Source organism: Lepidothrix coronata, unplaced genomic scaffold, assembly GCF_001604755.1.
Source record: "Lepidothrix coronata isolate B3197 unplaced genomic scaffold, Lepidothrix_coronata-1.0 Scaffold170, whole genome shotgun sequence".
Lineage (NCBI taxonomy): Eukaryota > Metazoa > Chordata > Aves > Passeriformes > Pipridae > Lepidothrix > Lepidothrix coronata.
Window position 1 is genome coordinate 944,417 of NW_016690350.1, and position 14,015 is coordinate 958,431.

Consider the following 14,015-nt stretch of genomic DNA (forward strand, 5'->3'; position numbering starts at 1 on the left):
CGAGGTAAAATATTTTGTGTTGCCTTTTATGTTTCTATAAAAGTACCTTAATTTCTGCTGTTACTTTGTGAAAACTACAATATAGTCCTAAAATGTGGAACACTGTCTTGGAACTAAAATATTTTGGTAATGCTGAAATAATGACACAGAAATGACACAGCCCTTTTTTTTTAAAGACCTATTCTTGCAGAAATATCTTTCCCTAACCCTTCTGAAACAGGTTAACTTCCTGCTGTGGGGGTTAGAACTGTGCAAAGCAGGTGCCTTCTCAGGGTACACACCTTTAAAAAAACATTCCCGTTCTGCTCAGTGCTTCCAAAAGGTGCTGTGGTTTGAATACAGCTTCCTCACACCTGAGGCTCCAGGTGAAAAAACAGGTCTGGTTTTAGTCTAACAGGTCTTGTAGTTTGTGGAGTGATCTGCAGGAAGCTCCTGTCCCAGGGATATACTGGAAGAAAGGTGTGAGAAAGCAGCTTGGAAAGAAAACTGCCCTGGCACTAGTTTGCCATGGGCTCTTGGATTAATAGGAGACAATCCATGGGGACTCTGTGTCAGTGGCTGACCCAGGTAAAGCCAGGAATGTTTATCACATCCCACTGTTCCTTGTTCCTGTGGGTACTCTCAAAATAAATACTAACTCCCACAAATACCATTTTTCTGTTTTCAGCCTCTTTGTAAGGTACTGCACGTGAGCTGTTCGGATCTTTCAATACTCCCAAGTCCTCCAGAGTTTTTAAAAGCGCATTAAAGATTTGTAGTGATTTTTTTAGAGGAGGGGCATAATTTGTCTCGAAGTGGCTGTGATATACTTCAAAGAAAAAAAACAAAAAACTTCCATTCTGAATGGAAAGCAGAGACACAACTTTTTGGGTCATTTTATTGTACCATGCTCAAATTTCTGCAGCTGTAAATTAAAACCAAACAAAATCCCTATACTCCTTTTGTAAATCCTTTGATGTGTATCGATGTACAATATTTTCTGAAGACCTAAGCGGGACTTAAAACATGATTGTTCTCATTTTCTTATTGTTCTCACTGGATTCTGCTGCATCTCACTTGCTTGATGCTGTATTGAATGGCTACAGATTTTTTCAAAGCACAACAATCAATTTTGGTTCAAACTGGGTGGAAATACCTTACAAATTGCTGTCACACATCAGTGAATGAAAGGTTGGGTCAGGGACCTCTAGATGCCTAATCTAAGCTGCATTACTGGGAGCAGAAGTATCTGCTGGTCCAACACCCCACATCATTTTAATTATTGATCCGTGCCCAGGGGTTGGACAGCTTATCACTCTCAAAAGATACGTTTTGCAGAAGCTTAAAAGAAATCTAAAGTGTAAATGCGAATGGGGCTTTGTGTGAGTTTAACAGAAGAAGAAACCCAAAATCTAGATTGTAAAACAGTTTCTCATTGTTCTTTAGTTAAGTGTTTAAACCACCACATCTTCTCCAAGAAGGTGATTTTTCTCATTGTTGGATCTCAGTGAATACAAGCAGGTTGGGAACTGACACAAAATGAAATCATCCTCTCTGTGTATGTTGTTATTACAAGGTGTGTCAAATACCTTTCATTAATGAAGAAGCTGAGGTGTGATTGCCTCACCCCTTTGCCCGAGATCACACAACAAATTGGTGATGAAACTACCTACAAGCTTTTTGTATTCTAGGATTATATTTAAATGTTTCACCTTTGAAAATGGAAGGAAAAGATGATTTGCTGTGAATTGAAATTTTTTCCAGTTAGTTGAGAGGGCTGGGCTGGAGTCTCTGAGGGCACTTGGTCTGTTCGGCCTGGAGGAGACAGGTCAGACCTCATCGGGGTCTGCAGTGTCCTCCAGAGGGGCAGCTCCGCGACCGGGACAGGGCCCCAGGAAACGGCTGGAGCTGTGTCAGGGGAGGTATAGATTAAATATTGGGCAAAGGTTCTTCCCCCCAGAGGGTGGTCGGGCATTGAACAGGCTCCCCAGGGCAATGATCACAGCACCAAGGCTGACAGAGCTCAGGGAGTGTTCGGACAACGCTCTCAGGGACAGGGTGGGATTGTTGGGGTGTGCAGGGCCAGGGGTTGGACTGGATGATCCTTGTCTGTCCCTTCCAACTTGGGATATTCTGTGATCTTCTTGAACAATAAAAGGGAGACAGGCACGTCCCCGCACAAACAGGGATTTGGTTGGTAAGCGTGGGGGAAGCGTAGTCACTGAGGGGGGAGGAAGGCGCAAGAGCTTCCTGAGAGACTGGCGCGGGGGAGGCTCCGCGTTCCCATCTCCTTCCCCGAGGATCTGCCTGGCTGAGGCGGCACGGGGAGAGCGATAACCCGCGGCCAAGAGAAGGGCAGAGCCTCCCTGGCGGTCAGTCGGGCGGGCGCTGCAGCGGCGCCTTTCCCGCGCCTTTCCCGCCTCCTCCCTCACGGCCCCACGGCCACGCCCCCTCACGCGCCACCACCTCCCCTCGGGGCGGCCCCGCCCCTCGCGCTGCCACCACCCCTCACTCGGCCCCGCCCCGCCCATTGGCCCCGCCCCGTGTCCCCGCCCCCGGCGGGCGGGGCCGCGGGGCCGCGCACGGGCACGGCGCGGGCGCCATGTTGGAGCGTCGCTGAGCGCGGGGTCTCGCTGCGAGCGCGGCCCGGTCTGCGCGGGGCTGGGGCGGGGGAGCCGCGCGGAGCCGCGGGGGAGTCGCCCGGGCGGACCATGGACGTCGAGAGGCTGCAGGAGGCGCTGAAAGGTGGCGGGCGGGGGCTGGCGGCGGGGTGCTGGGGAGCGGTGTCCCCGCGCTCAGGGCAGACGTGGGGTTCCTTAGACTCTGTGGGGGGAGCGCCCCGCGCTGAGGGCGGCGGGTCCCTCCCTCCTGGCCCCTGCCGGGGTCCCCGCGCCGTGGGGAGGGGGCTGCTCACTGTGAGGGGTCCCGCGGAGCGGGGAGAGCGCGGGGGTCGCTGTGGGGAAGGGGAGGACAGAGCCCCCGGTGCCGCTGCCCAGCGACCCTCAGAGCTGAGTGTGGGCCGTCAGTGACCCCCGGCTCCGGGACCGGGGCTGCCCGGCCTGCCCGCCCCTTCCCCCGCGTCCCGACCCCTTCCCCCGCGTTCCTGCCCGCTCTCCCCGCATCCCGCCCCCTTCCCCTGTGTTCCTGCCCTTTCCCCCCGCATCCAGGCCCCTTCCCCCCCTTGTCCCGGCCCCTTCCCCGCATCCTGGGCCTGCCCGGACCTGTCCCCTTCTCCCTCTCCAGCCCACCCTGTGCTGGGCTCAGCCTGAGGAAATCGGCCTCTTTCTGTGCTATAGCTGCTCAAAAGAAGTTGCAAATCAACTTCTGATACTCCGGTGCATGCAGTTTCTCCGCTGGAAAAATATTGTGTTTTACAGGGCTGGGAAAGCTGGTGGAGCTCTTGGGAACAGCCGGAGCGTTGTGAGAGTGCGACAGTGTTTGTGTGGGAACTGATAGCTAAAGCAAATAGCTAACTATTGTGAATTGTTGTTCTGTCCCGTCTTCTTTTACCATTTCTTTTGTGTCCTTCTCATGCCAACAGATTTTGAGAAGAGAGGGAAGAAGGAAGTGTGTCCAATACTGGATCAGTTTCTTTGTCATGTGGCTAAGACTGGAGAGACGATGTAAGTGTGACTGTTTTGGTGGTCCTCAGTTGTGGCTTATAACAATTCTGCACTTTAAGTCAGTGAGATTCTACCAGGATTCTCTTTTTGCCTTTGGGTTGCTTCAGTGAGCTAAACAAGCTTTCCTTAGTACCCATAATTTTGGGCTGATTACTTTTGTTTGCTGGTAGTTTTAACTAACGGGGGGAGACTTCTTTTATAGGCTTTGCCCAGGGGTATCTGTCAGGTCTTACTGATCCTGCTCAGCGCAGTAAAAACCTGTTGCTTTTTCTTCATTTTACGTGAGATCAGGTTTTTTAAATGGCAAGTTCGCCCTGTTGCAGTTTCTGTTGTAAACTGTTGTAATAACTGTGTTTGCAGTATCTAATTGTATCATTTACATGAAGATATCAGTGGCTCAGAGTATTTCTCTGTGGGCTCTGTAACCGTGCTGTGATTGTGTCTGGGTGTTCTTGGTGAGGAGAGGAGAACCGGGAGGTGCTTCCTGCAGAGGAGGTGTGTGGGAACTCGCCTGAATTCCCCTCGCTGTTCAGCTCGCACGGGAGTTTCCCTTTTCCCGGACTTTGTTCCCTGCCGTCCGGAGGTGTGAGGCAGCAGGAAGGAGCCGCGCTCCTGGTCAGGGATGAGCGCTGGTGCTGGGTGACTTCCTCGTGGATCACTATTTGGCAGGAAGGGGAAAGGCTTCCCCGGCTGCGTTGCTGTAGCTTTGCTCACTTTCTGGCTCCCAGGCTGTCTCCTTGTTTTTGAGGCCTAGTGCCAGACTACGGCTCCAGCAGGAGGGATGTGCTTTTACGAGTGTTTTGTGAGCAAGCAGTGACCACAGGGGCTTTGTTCGGGTTTCTAGAGTCCCTTCAAGTTGTGAGAGGTTTGTAGGTTTTTATGTTTTTTTTTTTTTTTTTTTTTTTTTTTGGTAGCTTGCAAGTACTGTTTGGATTAATGGTTTAGAAAAAAAAACAAGTTCTGAAATGTACTTTGCTCTTTGAATAGAAGGCTCAGGCTCAGCAGACATACACAGCTGTAATGCTTAATATTTTGGTGTAGTGCTTATTATAGAGAAAAAACACGCCACAGTAAGCCCATACTAAAATATGTTTAAAATATCCTGTTCTGAGATATTTTTCAGGTTGTTTTTATTGTTTCTGCCACTATTACATATATTCCGAAGTTATTTTAAAAAATTATTTTATTGGGGTAAGTTCTTGGGGAAAATTATTGCCTATCTGAAATTTGGAGAATGATTTTTATTTTCACTTAGGAAATCTACATTTATTTTTTTATTATTTTTTATTTTTACAAACTTAAACCTGAACTGGAATCTGTCATCTGAAACAATACAGACCCTGCCCTCTATGTTTCCAGGTTTTCCTTGGGCTTTTTTTTGAGGTCTGTAGCTCTTTTCAACATTCTTAAACCTTTCAGTTGAATTAAATTATTTTAAAAAAAATGTTAGATATGAACATCAGAGGTATCTAATATAATCTGGAGACAGACATGGAAATATTGTTCTGTAATGTTAAATTTGCTTCCCATTGCCTACCAAAGTCTGTATTTCTTCATCAAACATGCTTGTGTTTTCACTGCTGTGTTATGTATAGAAATATCAGGAAAAAATGAGAAAAAACTGAAATCTCCTGGGAATCATTCATGTAAAGATTGGTAATGTGCATTTTAAGAACTTAACATAATTTTAAGCTGGTACAACTTGACCACTGTAAAAGTGTTCTTGAATATACAAACCTACCAAATACATATAAATTTAAAATGAGCTAGATATTCTTTATTTCCTCTTATGCAAAAGTAACTTTGTTTAATAGAAATCTAAACCAATAATAAGTAGATACCTTGGCATGAGAAGTTAAAATAATGGTTTACAGTGACATTTATTAGGATTTTTACAAAGTTCAGAGTATAGCTTAAAAAAAAAGAGGATGGTTAAGTCAGAGGTAATTGCACCAATGGTTTGCAGACTTGATTATTGAAAAGCAATGGATCTTACTCAGTCACAGCCTGTTCCTAAAGTAACAACCAAAGAGTACCGTGGAAGTGAGGACTGAGGCAAATCAGGATAAGTGAAATGTGAAGTATTTTTGCTTTGAGTTATTATTATAGGACAGTTTTATAGTGTTCACAGGGGTTCTGCCAGCTTTTTAACTTCATGATGAATGCTGATTTTTAGAGGATATACTGCAATCTACCTCCTGGGTTAAATGTTCTCACCCTCTGTACCTCTTATGGACACAGTTGCAGCAGCCCCTGCCAACAATTAGTAAACTTAGTTTGAAGAGATCCTAATAAAGCCAATTAAAATGACTCTTCAGGTTCTCCTCAAAGCGTGGTGGTGACACATGTAGCTTGTTCAACAGATGGGAAGCACGGGCTCATGCAAGGTCGTGTGGTACCTCCCTGCCCCCACTTGCTCCAAAGTGCTTATTCATCTGAGGGAGCTGGGAACAGGTAGGTGCAGGTTTAGGTGAGGCTCTGATCTTCCTGGGATTCCTCTTGGCAGCAGCCTGGGCTGGCGCAGCCTGTGTGTTACTGTTTCACTCCATCTGGTTCAGCTGTTTCTGGGGCTGCCTGGGAACCCGGAGCAGGAAATTGCTCCCGGTTGGGACTCTCTTTGACAAGGTTCAGTTCATGGATCTGGCCTGTTCTGTCCCTGGTAACTGGGATGTCAGACTCCAGCGCAGCTGAAGAGGTGGTGAAGGGGAGGAACAAAGGATGAGAGATATTAAAGCCACTGCAGTTCTGATAAGGCTCCTAGAATGTGTCTTTACTGTCGTTAAAGGTCTTCTCATTTCCAAGGAAGGAGTGGAATAAAAACGCTGCTAATTTTGGTTGTATTATCAGTGTAAGCTTAGTTGTGTTATCGGTGCTGGGCAGTAAAATCCTGATGGTACAGTCATGTGCATTAACTTCATCTTTTTGAAGCTGGAGCTTTCCTCCTGTGCAAAGTTAACCATTCACTTCATTGCTTGTGAGATTATGGCCTACGTTTGCAAAAGCCAGTCTGAACTTCCTACATTAGAGGTGACAGAAGCAAAAGTCTGATTGCTTGGCTGCTTCAAAATATTTTTCTTTCTCAACAGTTGCTATGGTAAGACTTAGCCTTAGGTGAAGTATAAAGTTTATGGTTCAACCTTTTCTAAACTTGTCTTGAGTATTAGGACTTGTTTTTTTTTTTTTCAGAGGAGTGACACACTCCTTAATTGACCTTTATTGAGATACTGCCATGGAACTTCCTTAGTGAGATCAAGTATAGTCAGAGAGGATTGTTATAACCTCCTTGTCTCTAGTCTGTAACAGATCAGTGTGACTTGCAAAACTGAGGAAAGTGAAGAGAGGAAATTTGTTAGTCTTAATACTTTATCTGAAAGACCTTTAAAAACAGGATATGTTTTTGTGCTTTGCATAAGAAAGCCACTTATCTACTTTTTTCTGAAGCAGAAATGGTTTTAAAAGATAGGATGGAAGTCACAGCACAGCAATGCTAGAAGTGAAATGCAGCAGTGAAGTTTTTTTTGTTTCTGAAGAATTCTTAAAAATAGATGTGAAATTGAATTATCAATTGTGATGTTGTCCTGTATTTAAAATATATTTTCTCTTACCTCTTAGGAAATATTCTTGGTTTTAGAATCACACTGCCCCTTCAATAGCAAAAATGTTTTTAAACTATTTATTTAGGTACTTCACCAAGAAAATCCAATTTGTTGGACTGGAAAGGAAAATTAGGATTTTCTAAAGTGGAAAATAAAACTTAGAAAACAAAAGCAATCAAAAATTTTGTTGGTTTTCTCTACATTTCCCCCACTCCTGCCCTGGGGCAGGGAACCTATAAAATGCAGTTTTCATGGCTTACTGTAGTGGAAAATATAATACAGATGCTTACTGACAGTGAAGGAATCCAGAAATAAGTGGTGAAGTACCAAAATCTGAAGAAATAAGGTATATAGGCAGAAGTGATTAACTGTAAAATACTTTTAGGCTTAAGTTGAGATCCTGACCTGGGCAAGATGTGATGCAGTTATACCAGTTCTTGCCTTGAATACAACATAAACAGCCATTAAAATACATCCTGGTTTTATTTCTTCATGTAGTGAAATTCTTTCCTCAGAGTTCCACTGGAAGATCTGAAATGTTAATTTGAATCTCCTCTGAGCCTGAAGACAGAAGGAGGTTGTCTTTTTGCTTGCTTCCTTGAGGACCAGCTGAAGTGTTTTTCTGCAAAGTTTCTCGAGTCAAGTTTAATACATGTGGTTGCAGAGCAAATAGGGACATCAATCAGAGAATAGCTGGAAGGGGCTTCTGGAGGTGATCCAGGCAGACCCTGTGCTCAGGGGGAGCTAGTTCCAAAGCTAGTTCAAATTGCTTAGGGCTTTGTGCAGCATTTCTGGAAATCTCCAGTGATGGCAATTCCATAGCCTCAGTTTGGCTCCCTGTTTCACTGCTCAACCATGTGAATGGGAAGAACATTTCCTTTGGAGCATCCTGGTGCCTCTTACCCCTCTCTTGTGCACCTCAGAAAGGAATCTTTCATCTTCCCTGTATGCACTGAGCCCTTCAGTGATGAAAGGAGTTTGATTCCCCCTCCATGGCCTGTTTTCCAGAAGCAGACACTTCCCACTGGAGTTGTGTGCTGCGGCTCCATAACCAGCTCAGTGACCTTTTCTCCCCTGCCTGCCTGCTCCCTTTGGTGTTGTGTGAGCCCAAATCAGACACACTCTTGCAGGTGTTGACTTGGCAGTGCTGGCAGAGGGGTCTGTTCGCTTGGACGTGGTCACAGCCTGGTCTGACAGGTGCTCAGCATCCCCTCTGCCCCAGCGCTGGCTCTGGGCACCGTCATTTGGAACTGGCTGCAGTGGGACTTGGAGGAGCTCTGCAGTGTGGGGCTGATGCTCCCCTGAGCCTGCAGCTGCCCAGCTCTGCCATGGCAGACTGGGCTGTGTGTCTCGCTCAAGCTGAATTTAGCGTCTGCTGATCTTCCCTCCCCATCGGTCAGTCAGGTGGATCAGGGACAATTTGCCTTTGGTAAATTACATAACTGTAAATGTAAGTTACATAACTGTAGTTCTACCAAAGATAATGGTAAAAAACACTTTTAACCCTTTTCTGATTCCTGTACTTTGTGTAGCAGTGAACTCTTGTCTTACCACATTTTTAATGCTTTCTGAATCAGTTTAACTTTTATATTAGGTTGTTGCAGGAGTGAAATAGTTTGTCAGTTGTAGGAGAGATCTGAGTGAGGATACAGTAGCCATGAACTTGTACAAGAATAAGTTTGCATTCTCAGCTTAGGTGTTTTAACCATGTACTCTGAACTCTTGTGTAAATATCCTTTCTCATGTTACAGATGGATAGATTTTTTAGCTGTATATCCTTCAGCATGTTTCACATGCTTAAATTTGTCTACTTTCTTCTCTAAATTATGTTCTCTGATTTTATTTAACTGCTGATTTTCTTGCTCAACATGTGTATGCTAGTATTTTTTCTGATTTGGAGACAAGTAGTTACATGGAGATCTTAGCACCTGTTTGGAGAATATTAATTCCTTATTATTTTTTTCAACAATGAAATAAAACAATTCTCAAGTTTCTGCCATAATAAGCAGGATAATATTTTTCTGGAAGAAGTGTGTGTGCTTTTTTTAGTATAAGCCTTTCATTACCATGTTCTTAGTGAAGCAAGAGATATGAGTAAACTTCCTTGTGTTGTTTCCCACTATTATTCCTCACTAACTCCATTCCACTAAGTGTCTGGAATGATTCCCCACTAATTCCCATTCCACTGACGCTGTGTTCTGTCTCATAATCCACTGATGCCTGCAAAGGAGAGGAATCTGGGCTAAAAAGCCAGTGATGTATCTTTGTCAAAGCTGGTTTAACTTCCTTGCTCCTTTACCTAAATTATAAAACCAAATTTGTGTATGTATCAAATGTGTAGCAGTAGTACTTCAGAGGAACCAGTTGTGATACTGATGAAATCACTTGCTCCTTTGGGAAACACACTGTTGTAGTGTTTTATTTTAAGTGCTGCCACTTCATATCTGTTGGGAGTGGGGTTTATGGTGTAAAGGTCAGACTTTAACTGCCATTATAAAATGTGTGTGATGAACTGATCCTAATAAACTTTAGTCTCTCTGTACAATACACATGTAAGGAAAGATGAAAGGCAAACTGATCGCAGCAGTAACTTCTCAGGGTAATTGGGCCGTGTTACCCACAAATGTAGCTGTTTGTGCATTCAGACTTCAGTTTGTAAGTACATCTCCCTTCCCTGTTGCTATACACAGCTGTTTGTGTAAGCACACTGCCTGGTACTATTTTTTCAGCCAGTTCATGTCACTGTGCACGGAAAACCACCCCACTGTTCGTGCTGTAGCAGTTAATACAGTTAAACACGTTTCTGATGATCAGTTTTAGAAATAAAACTGCTTGAAGACAATTACAAGGTTTCCAAGATGGCTACAGCTGGTGAGGCTTGGTTTGGGAGTGGTAAGGGAGTGTGATGATGCACAAACACTTAATGCCTGTGTCTGAGGTCACTGAGGTAGGGTACACCTCGTCAGCCCAAGCTTAGCATGTGTCTGTGTGTAGAAGCCAGTTTGAGTGGCTTTTGTTTCTGGTTTTGGAATGAATTAGTAACAGAATTGCGATTTACCTGATCCCAGTGGTGCTGCTGAGAGACCTGAGTGAGGGCTGTGGATTTTGCAGGACAGTGCCTAAGCTGGCAGGTGTAGGGATACAATGCCAATACAGATCCAGAAGGAGCTGCACAGGGTGCACTTTCCTAATCTGGTTTCCCAGCTTTATTGCTTGATGCAGTGAAGATCTGACTGTATTATCTAAGTGTGCTCTGCTGCTCCTCTGAGGTAACCAGGTCATTTAACAGTGATAGTTACACTTACCAGAGGAGTTACAGCACTTCTCGTGTGTATTTGATTATTCTGCACAAACTGGTGATACCTCGAGCAGCACTGGTGTCCTGTATTAGTAGATATGTGGAATTCAGTTTGCTTATGGAAGAGCTGATGTATTCAGAAATGCAATTATTCAAACACTAATTTTATAGTACTTGGGGTAATTTTTCTATGGGTAGCCTCTTATAGAGAGAGTAATTTTAACTTGCTGCAAGTTCAGGAAGACTCTTAAATGTGCTTCATTTATTTCAGAATACTTTTAAAAAATGTTGATTCCTGGACTTCTGTTATACAGGTTTATTGAGGAAGTGTCATCTCTTTAATATTCCTGTATTCTATCTGCATCAACTCCAGAGTACTATGGAATGATATCACACCTTTGCCTGATGGGTTATTTTTCTGTGCAGTATCTGTTGAATCAGATCACTCTGAACTGTGGTGTGGAATTCCTGCAGGATTTCCACTACAGAGTGCACAGCATCGCTCTTGAAACTTGGTGAACTGTTCTGTCAAATTTGATCTGAAATGGAAATAAATAAAAGCTAAGAACAATCCCCAGAACTGTTAGAGTAGAAGTCAGTACGGCTGTCTAAAGTTCAACAAAATGTTCAGTCGTGTTAAAGGCAGATCTGAACTCTGTCAGTGGTTTTGGGGAGGTATTTTGGCACAGACAATGCCTATCTGCTATTGATGATCTGTGGTGAGTCTGCTGAAATGCAGCTGCAGTTGCCTTTGGTAGAGCAGAGGGCTACAAATGTTCTTAGGGCTTTTGTGGTTGTAACTTGGGAGAGAAGTCAGGTACCTTCCTCCCCCGTGGGCTTTTTGTGCCAACCACTTAAGTGAGATAGTTTGCAGTTCTAAGGTTAATGTGAATGGCCTTGAATTGAAGTTTAAAGATTCAAAATGGAATTTCAAGAGTATGGTTACTGAAATCATGGCACACTGAAATTTCTACAGAAATGAGGCAGATGTGGGCTGGGAAAACAGTTGCTGTACCCGAAGTGATTACAGTTCTGATTACAGTTCTGAACAATTGTGTTTTACAATTCAGTTACGCAGGAAATATTGTTTAGAAAATTGTCAATCGCATTAAAAAGTGCACGAAACTCAAGAAAATCTAGTACAAAGCGTGTTAACAATTTTTTTTACAAAGATAAATGTAATAATTACACAGAATATTGGTAAAATATTGTCTGGACTAGAGAAATACACTTTGGGGTAAAGTGTCCTGTAAAATATGTGTCAGCAGGAAGGTACTAAGTCTGCATATATTGTGGCATAAGTTTAGTGTGCTTGCCTGAGCCAGTGATTTTCCTGCATAATAGAAAAAAAAAGGTAACTAAATTGTAAATAAGGTTAGTTAGTAGTGCTCAACTAGGAAGACTTGGCTGATATTTATTAGATAGTTTGTGTTTGTAAGACTTGGAGACCTTTGTAGTTGCTGTGCACTTTATAGGAAAGTCAATATCTGGGGTGACCATTCTACTTTTAATAAGACTTGAGATTTATAAGAAATTTTGAGTATGTGCATAAGTGAAATTATATGGAGAATAAAAAAATCAGTAAGGGAAAAATTTAGATATTGGTACACTGCAGAAACATATAAGTGGAATAGTTCAGTAAATAACCAGTTTATTCTTACCAGCTAAAGGTGACTAAGTAAATTTTCAAATGGAAGAGGGAAAGTGAATGAAAACTGAAAGCCAAAAGTAAAAGTAGATGGTGTTTCTTTGTGTGCATTGTTTTCTGCTCTGCTCTGTGAAAGCTAATTCTTGAATGAAGAATGTTGTAATCTTGTACTTTTTTGTTCTGTGGTCAGTTTTTGCCTTGAAAAGAAAAGAAAATGAAAGGTACTTGAATTTGGCTTTAGACAACTATATTAAGAAATGTACTTTCTAGAAAATTTTGGAGGGAAAACCTTTTCTGTTCTGTGGGACAGCTGCGTTCTGTTGGAGTCAGCTGAATATTTATCAGCAGAGATCAGAATTAGTCCCTTGATGATTACAGATAGTACTTTAACGTGTTCTTCAGCTGTGTGTTTCCATAACTAAGTCCTAATCTTTGTTGTTCCTGGCGGTAGCCGTAGTAATTTGCAAGCAGTAGAGAGATGAACACTCACTACTGAAGTAGATGAAGTTCTTATGTCTGACAGTTTCTGTGGCTCCTCAAGGAGAGCAAAGACTTAATTTAGGCTGACAACAATCAGTGAGTGGAAATGGAAAAACGCCTTCTGTGCTTGTGGGAAATACCAGTTTTTCCTCTTTGGAGCCCTTCAATATATTTTTAATTAAAGTGAAAGGTAACATGAGGTCAAATCGTACTGAAGATAAAACGTGAGAGCATTTTAATTTTCCATGAGTTATCAGGTGAAAGGGAACCGGACACTCCCCCAGGAAGAGTGTTTGCCAGTGTTTTCCTAACAGGAGCACACTGTTTACAGCAAGGCACAGCGTTCAGTAAATTCACCCTGCTGTAGCATCTCAAGTTTTAAAATTGATTGCTCATTCAGAAACACCCATAAAGGTTCTAGCACTTGCTTATGGCTTTAATGTCTGCTTGCCAGAAGCATGTGAGAAACCAGCCTGCATTGGTGCACAAGGGATTTTACTGTGTAAATCTGTTGTCATTGTTTGGAATTTCCCATATTAATCTGCACCGTGTGGATGGTGAAAATAGCAACGGTGTGCAAAATCATGAGGCTAAAATGAATTGCATCAAAATAGTATTAAAATAAAGCACAGGATGTAAAAAAATAAGTTTAAAATTCAGAGAATATTTGAAGCAAGAGTGGAATTAAGTAAGGTATGTTCTTCTACCTGGTACCTGAGTGCAGTGCTTAAAGGAATGGCTCCGCTCCCTACCAGTCACATCACACATCTTATTCTGCCTTATCTGCAGCATTAATTTTGTGGTTAGATTAGTGATCTACTTCACCACCCTGTGTGTGGGATCACAGCAATGTGTGGGAGCAGCAGAGCTGGCTTGCCCCTTTTGGTGTAGACCAAGGACAAGGTTAGGTTAGGACGGGATGTGGCAGCACCTCCTGCTCCTCACTGGGATGAGATCCCTGCGGAACCTCAGCACGGCTCAACTCCCGTTAGTGGGAGTTCTGTGCTTTTTATCCCAGAAGTTTTCAGAGGTATTTTCTGAAAAAATTCAAAGCCATTTTGTTACCCTTAAGCACTCCTGGTTAAAGAAGCAATCTTTGTTTATATCATAAATAACGAAATAGTAATTCCTGAACAAAAAATATCAAATGGCAACAGGTTTGGGTTTTCTTATCTGTTGGTGTGGGAACTCTGGGAATTGTGTTTTACAGGCAGTCCTTAACAAGATTTTTAGCTTGTGCACCCCTTCTGTGTAACTGTGTATTCCAGGTATCCTTGGTTGTACCCGGTGTATAGATCTGCAATTAGGCTGTGCTAGAGAAGGGAGGGTTTGATACAGAACAATGGCATAAAAAAGGTGGAGGGAGTAGGCTTTGCCTTCCAGCCCAAAGA

At 43.3% G+C, this 14,015-nt stretch overlaps 1 protein-coding gene across 1 annotated transcript in view; it reads left to right on the forward strand.

Annotated features, from left to right (window-relative positions):
• The first annotated feature begins 2,598 nt into the window (after positions 1-2,598).
• The window catches only part of PPP4R2 (protein phosphatase 4 regulatory subunit 2), a 28,374-nt gene continuing 16,957 nt past the window's right edge, over positions 2,599-14,015 (forward strand). Inside the window, exons 1-2 of the mRNA XM_017829881.1 lie at positions 2,599-2,724; positions 3,521-3,602. Of these exons, the coding sequence (XP_017685370.1) occupies positions 2,691-2,724; positions 3,521-3,602 (116 nt within the window). The 5' untranslated portion in view covers positions 2,599-2,690. The remainder of the gene's footprint in view (positions 2,725-3,520; positions 3,603-14,015) is intronic.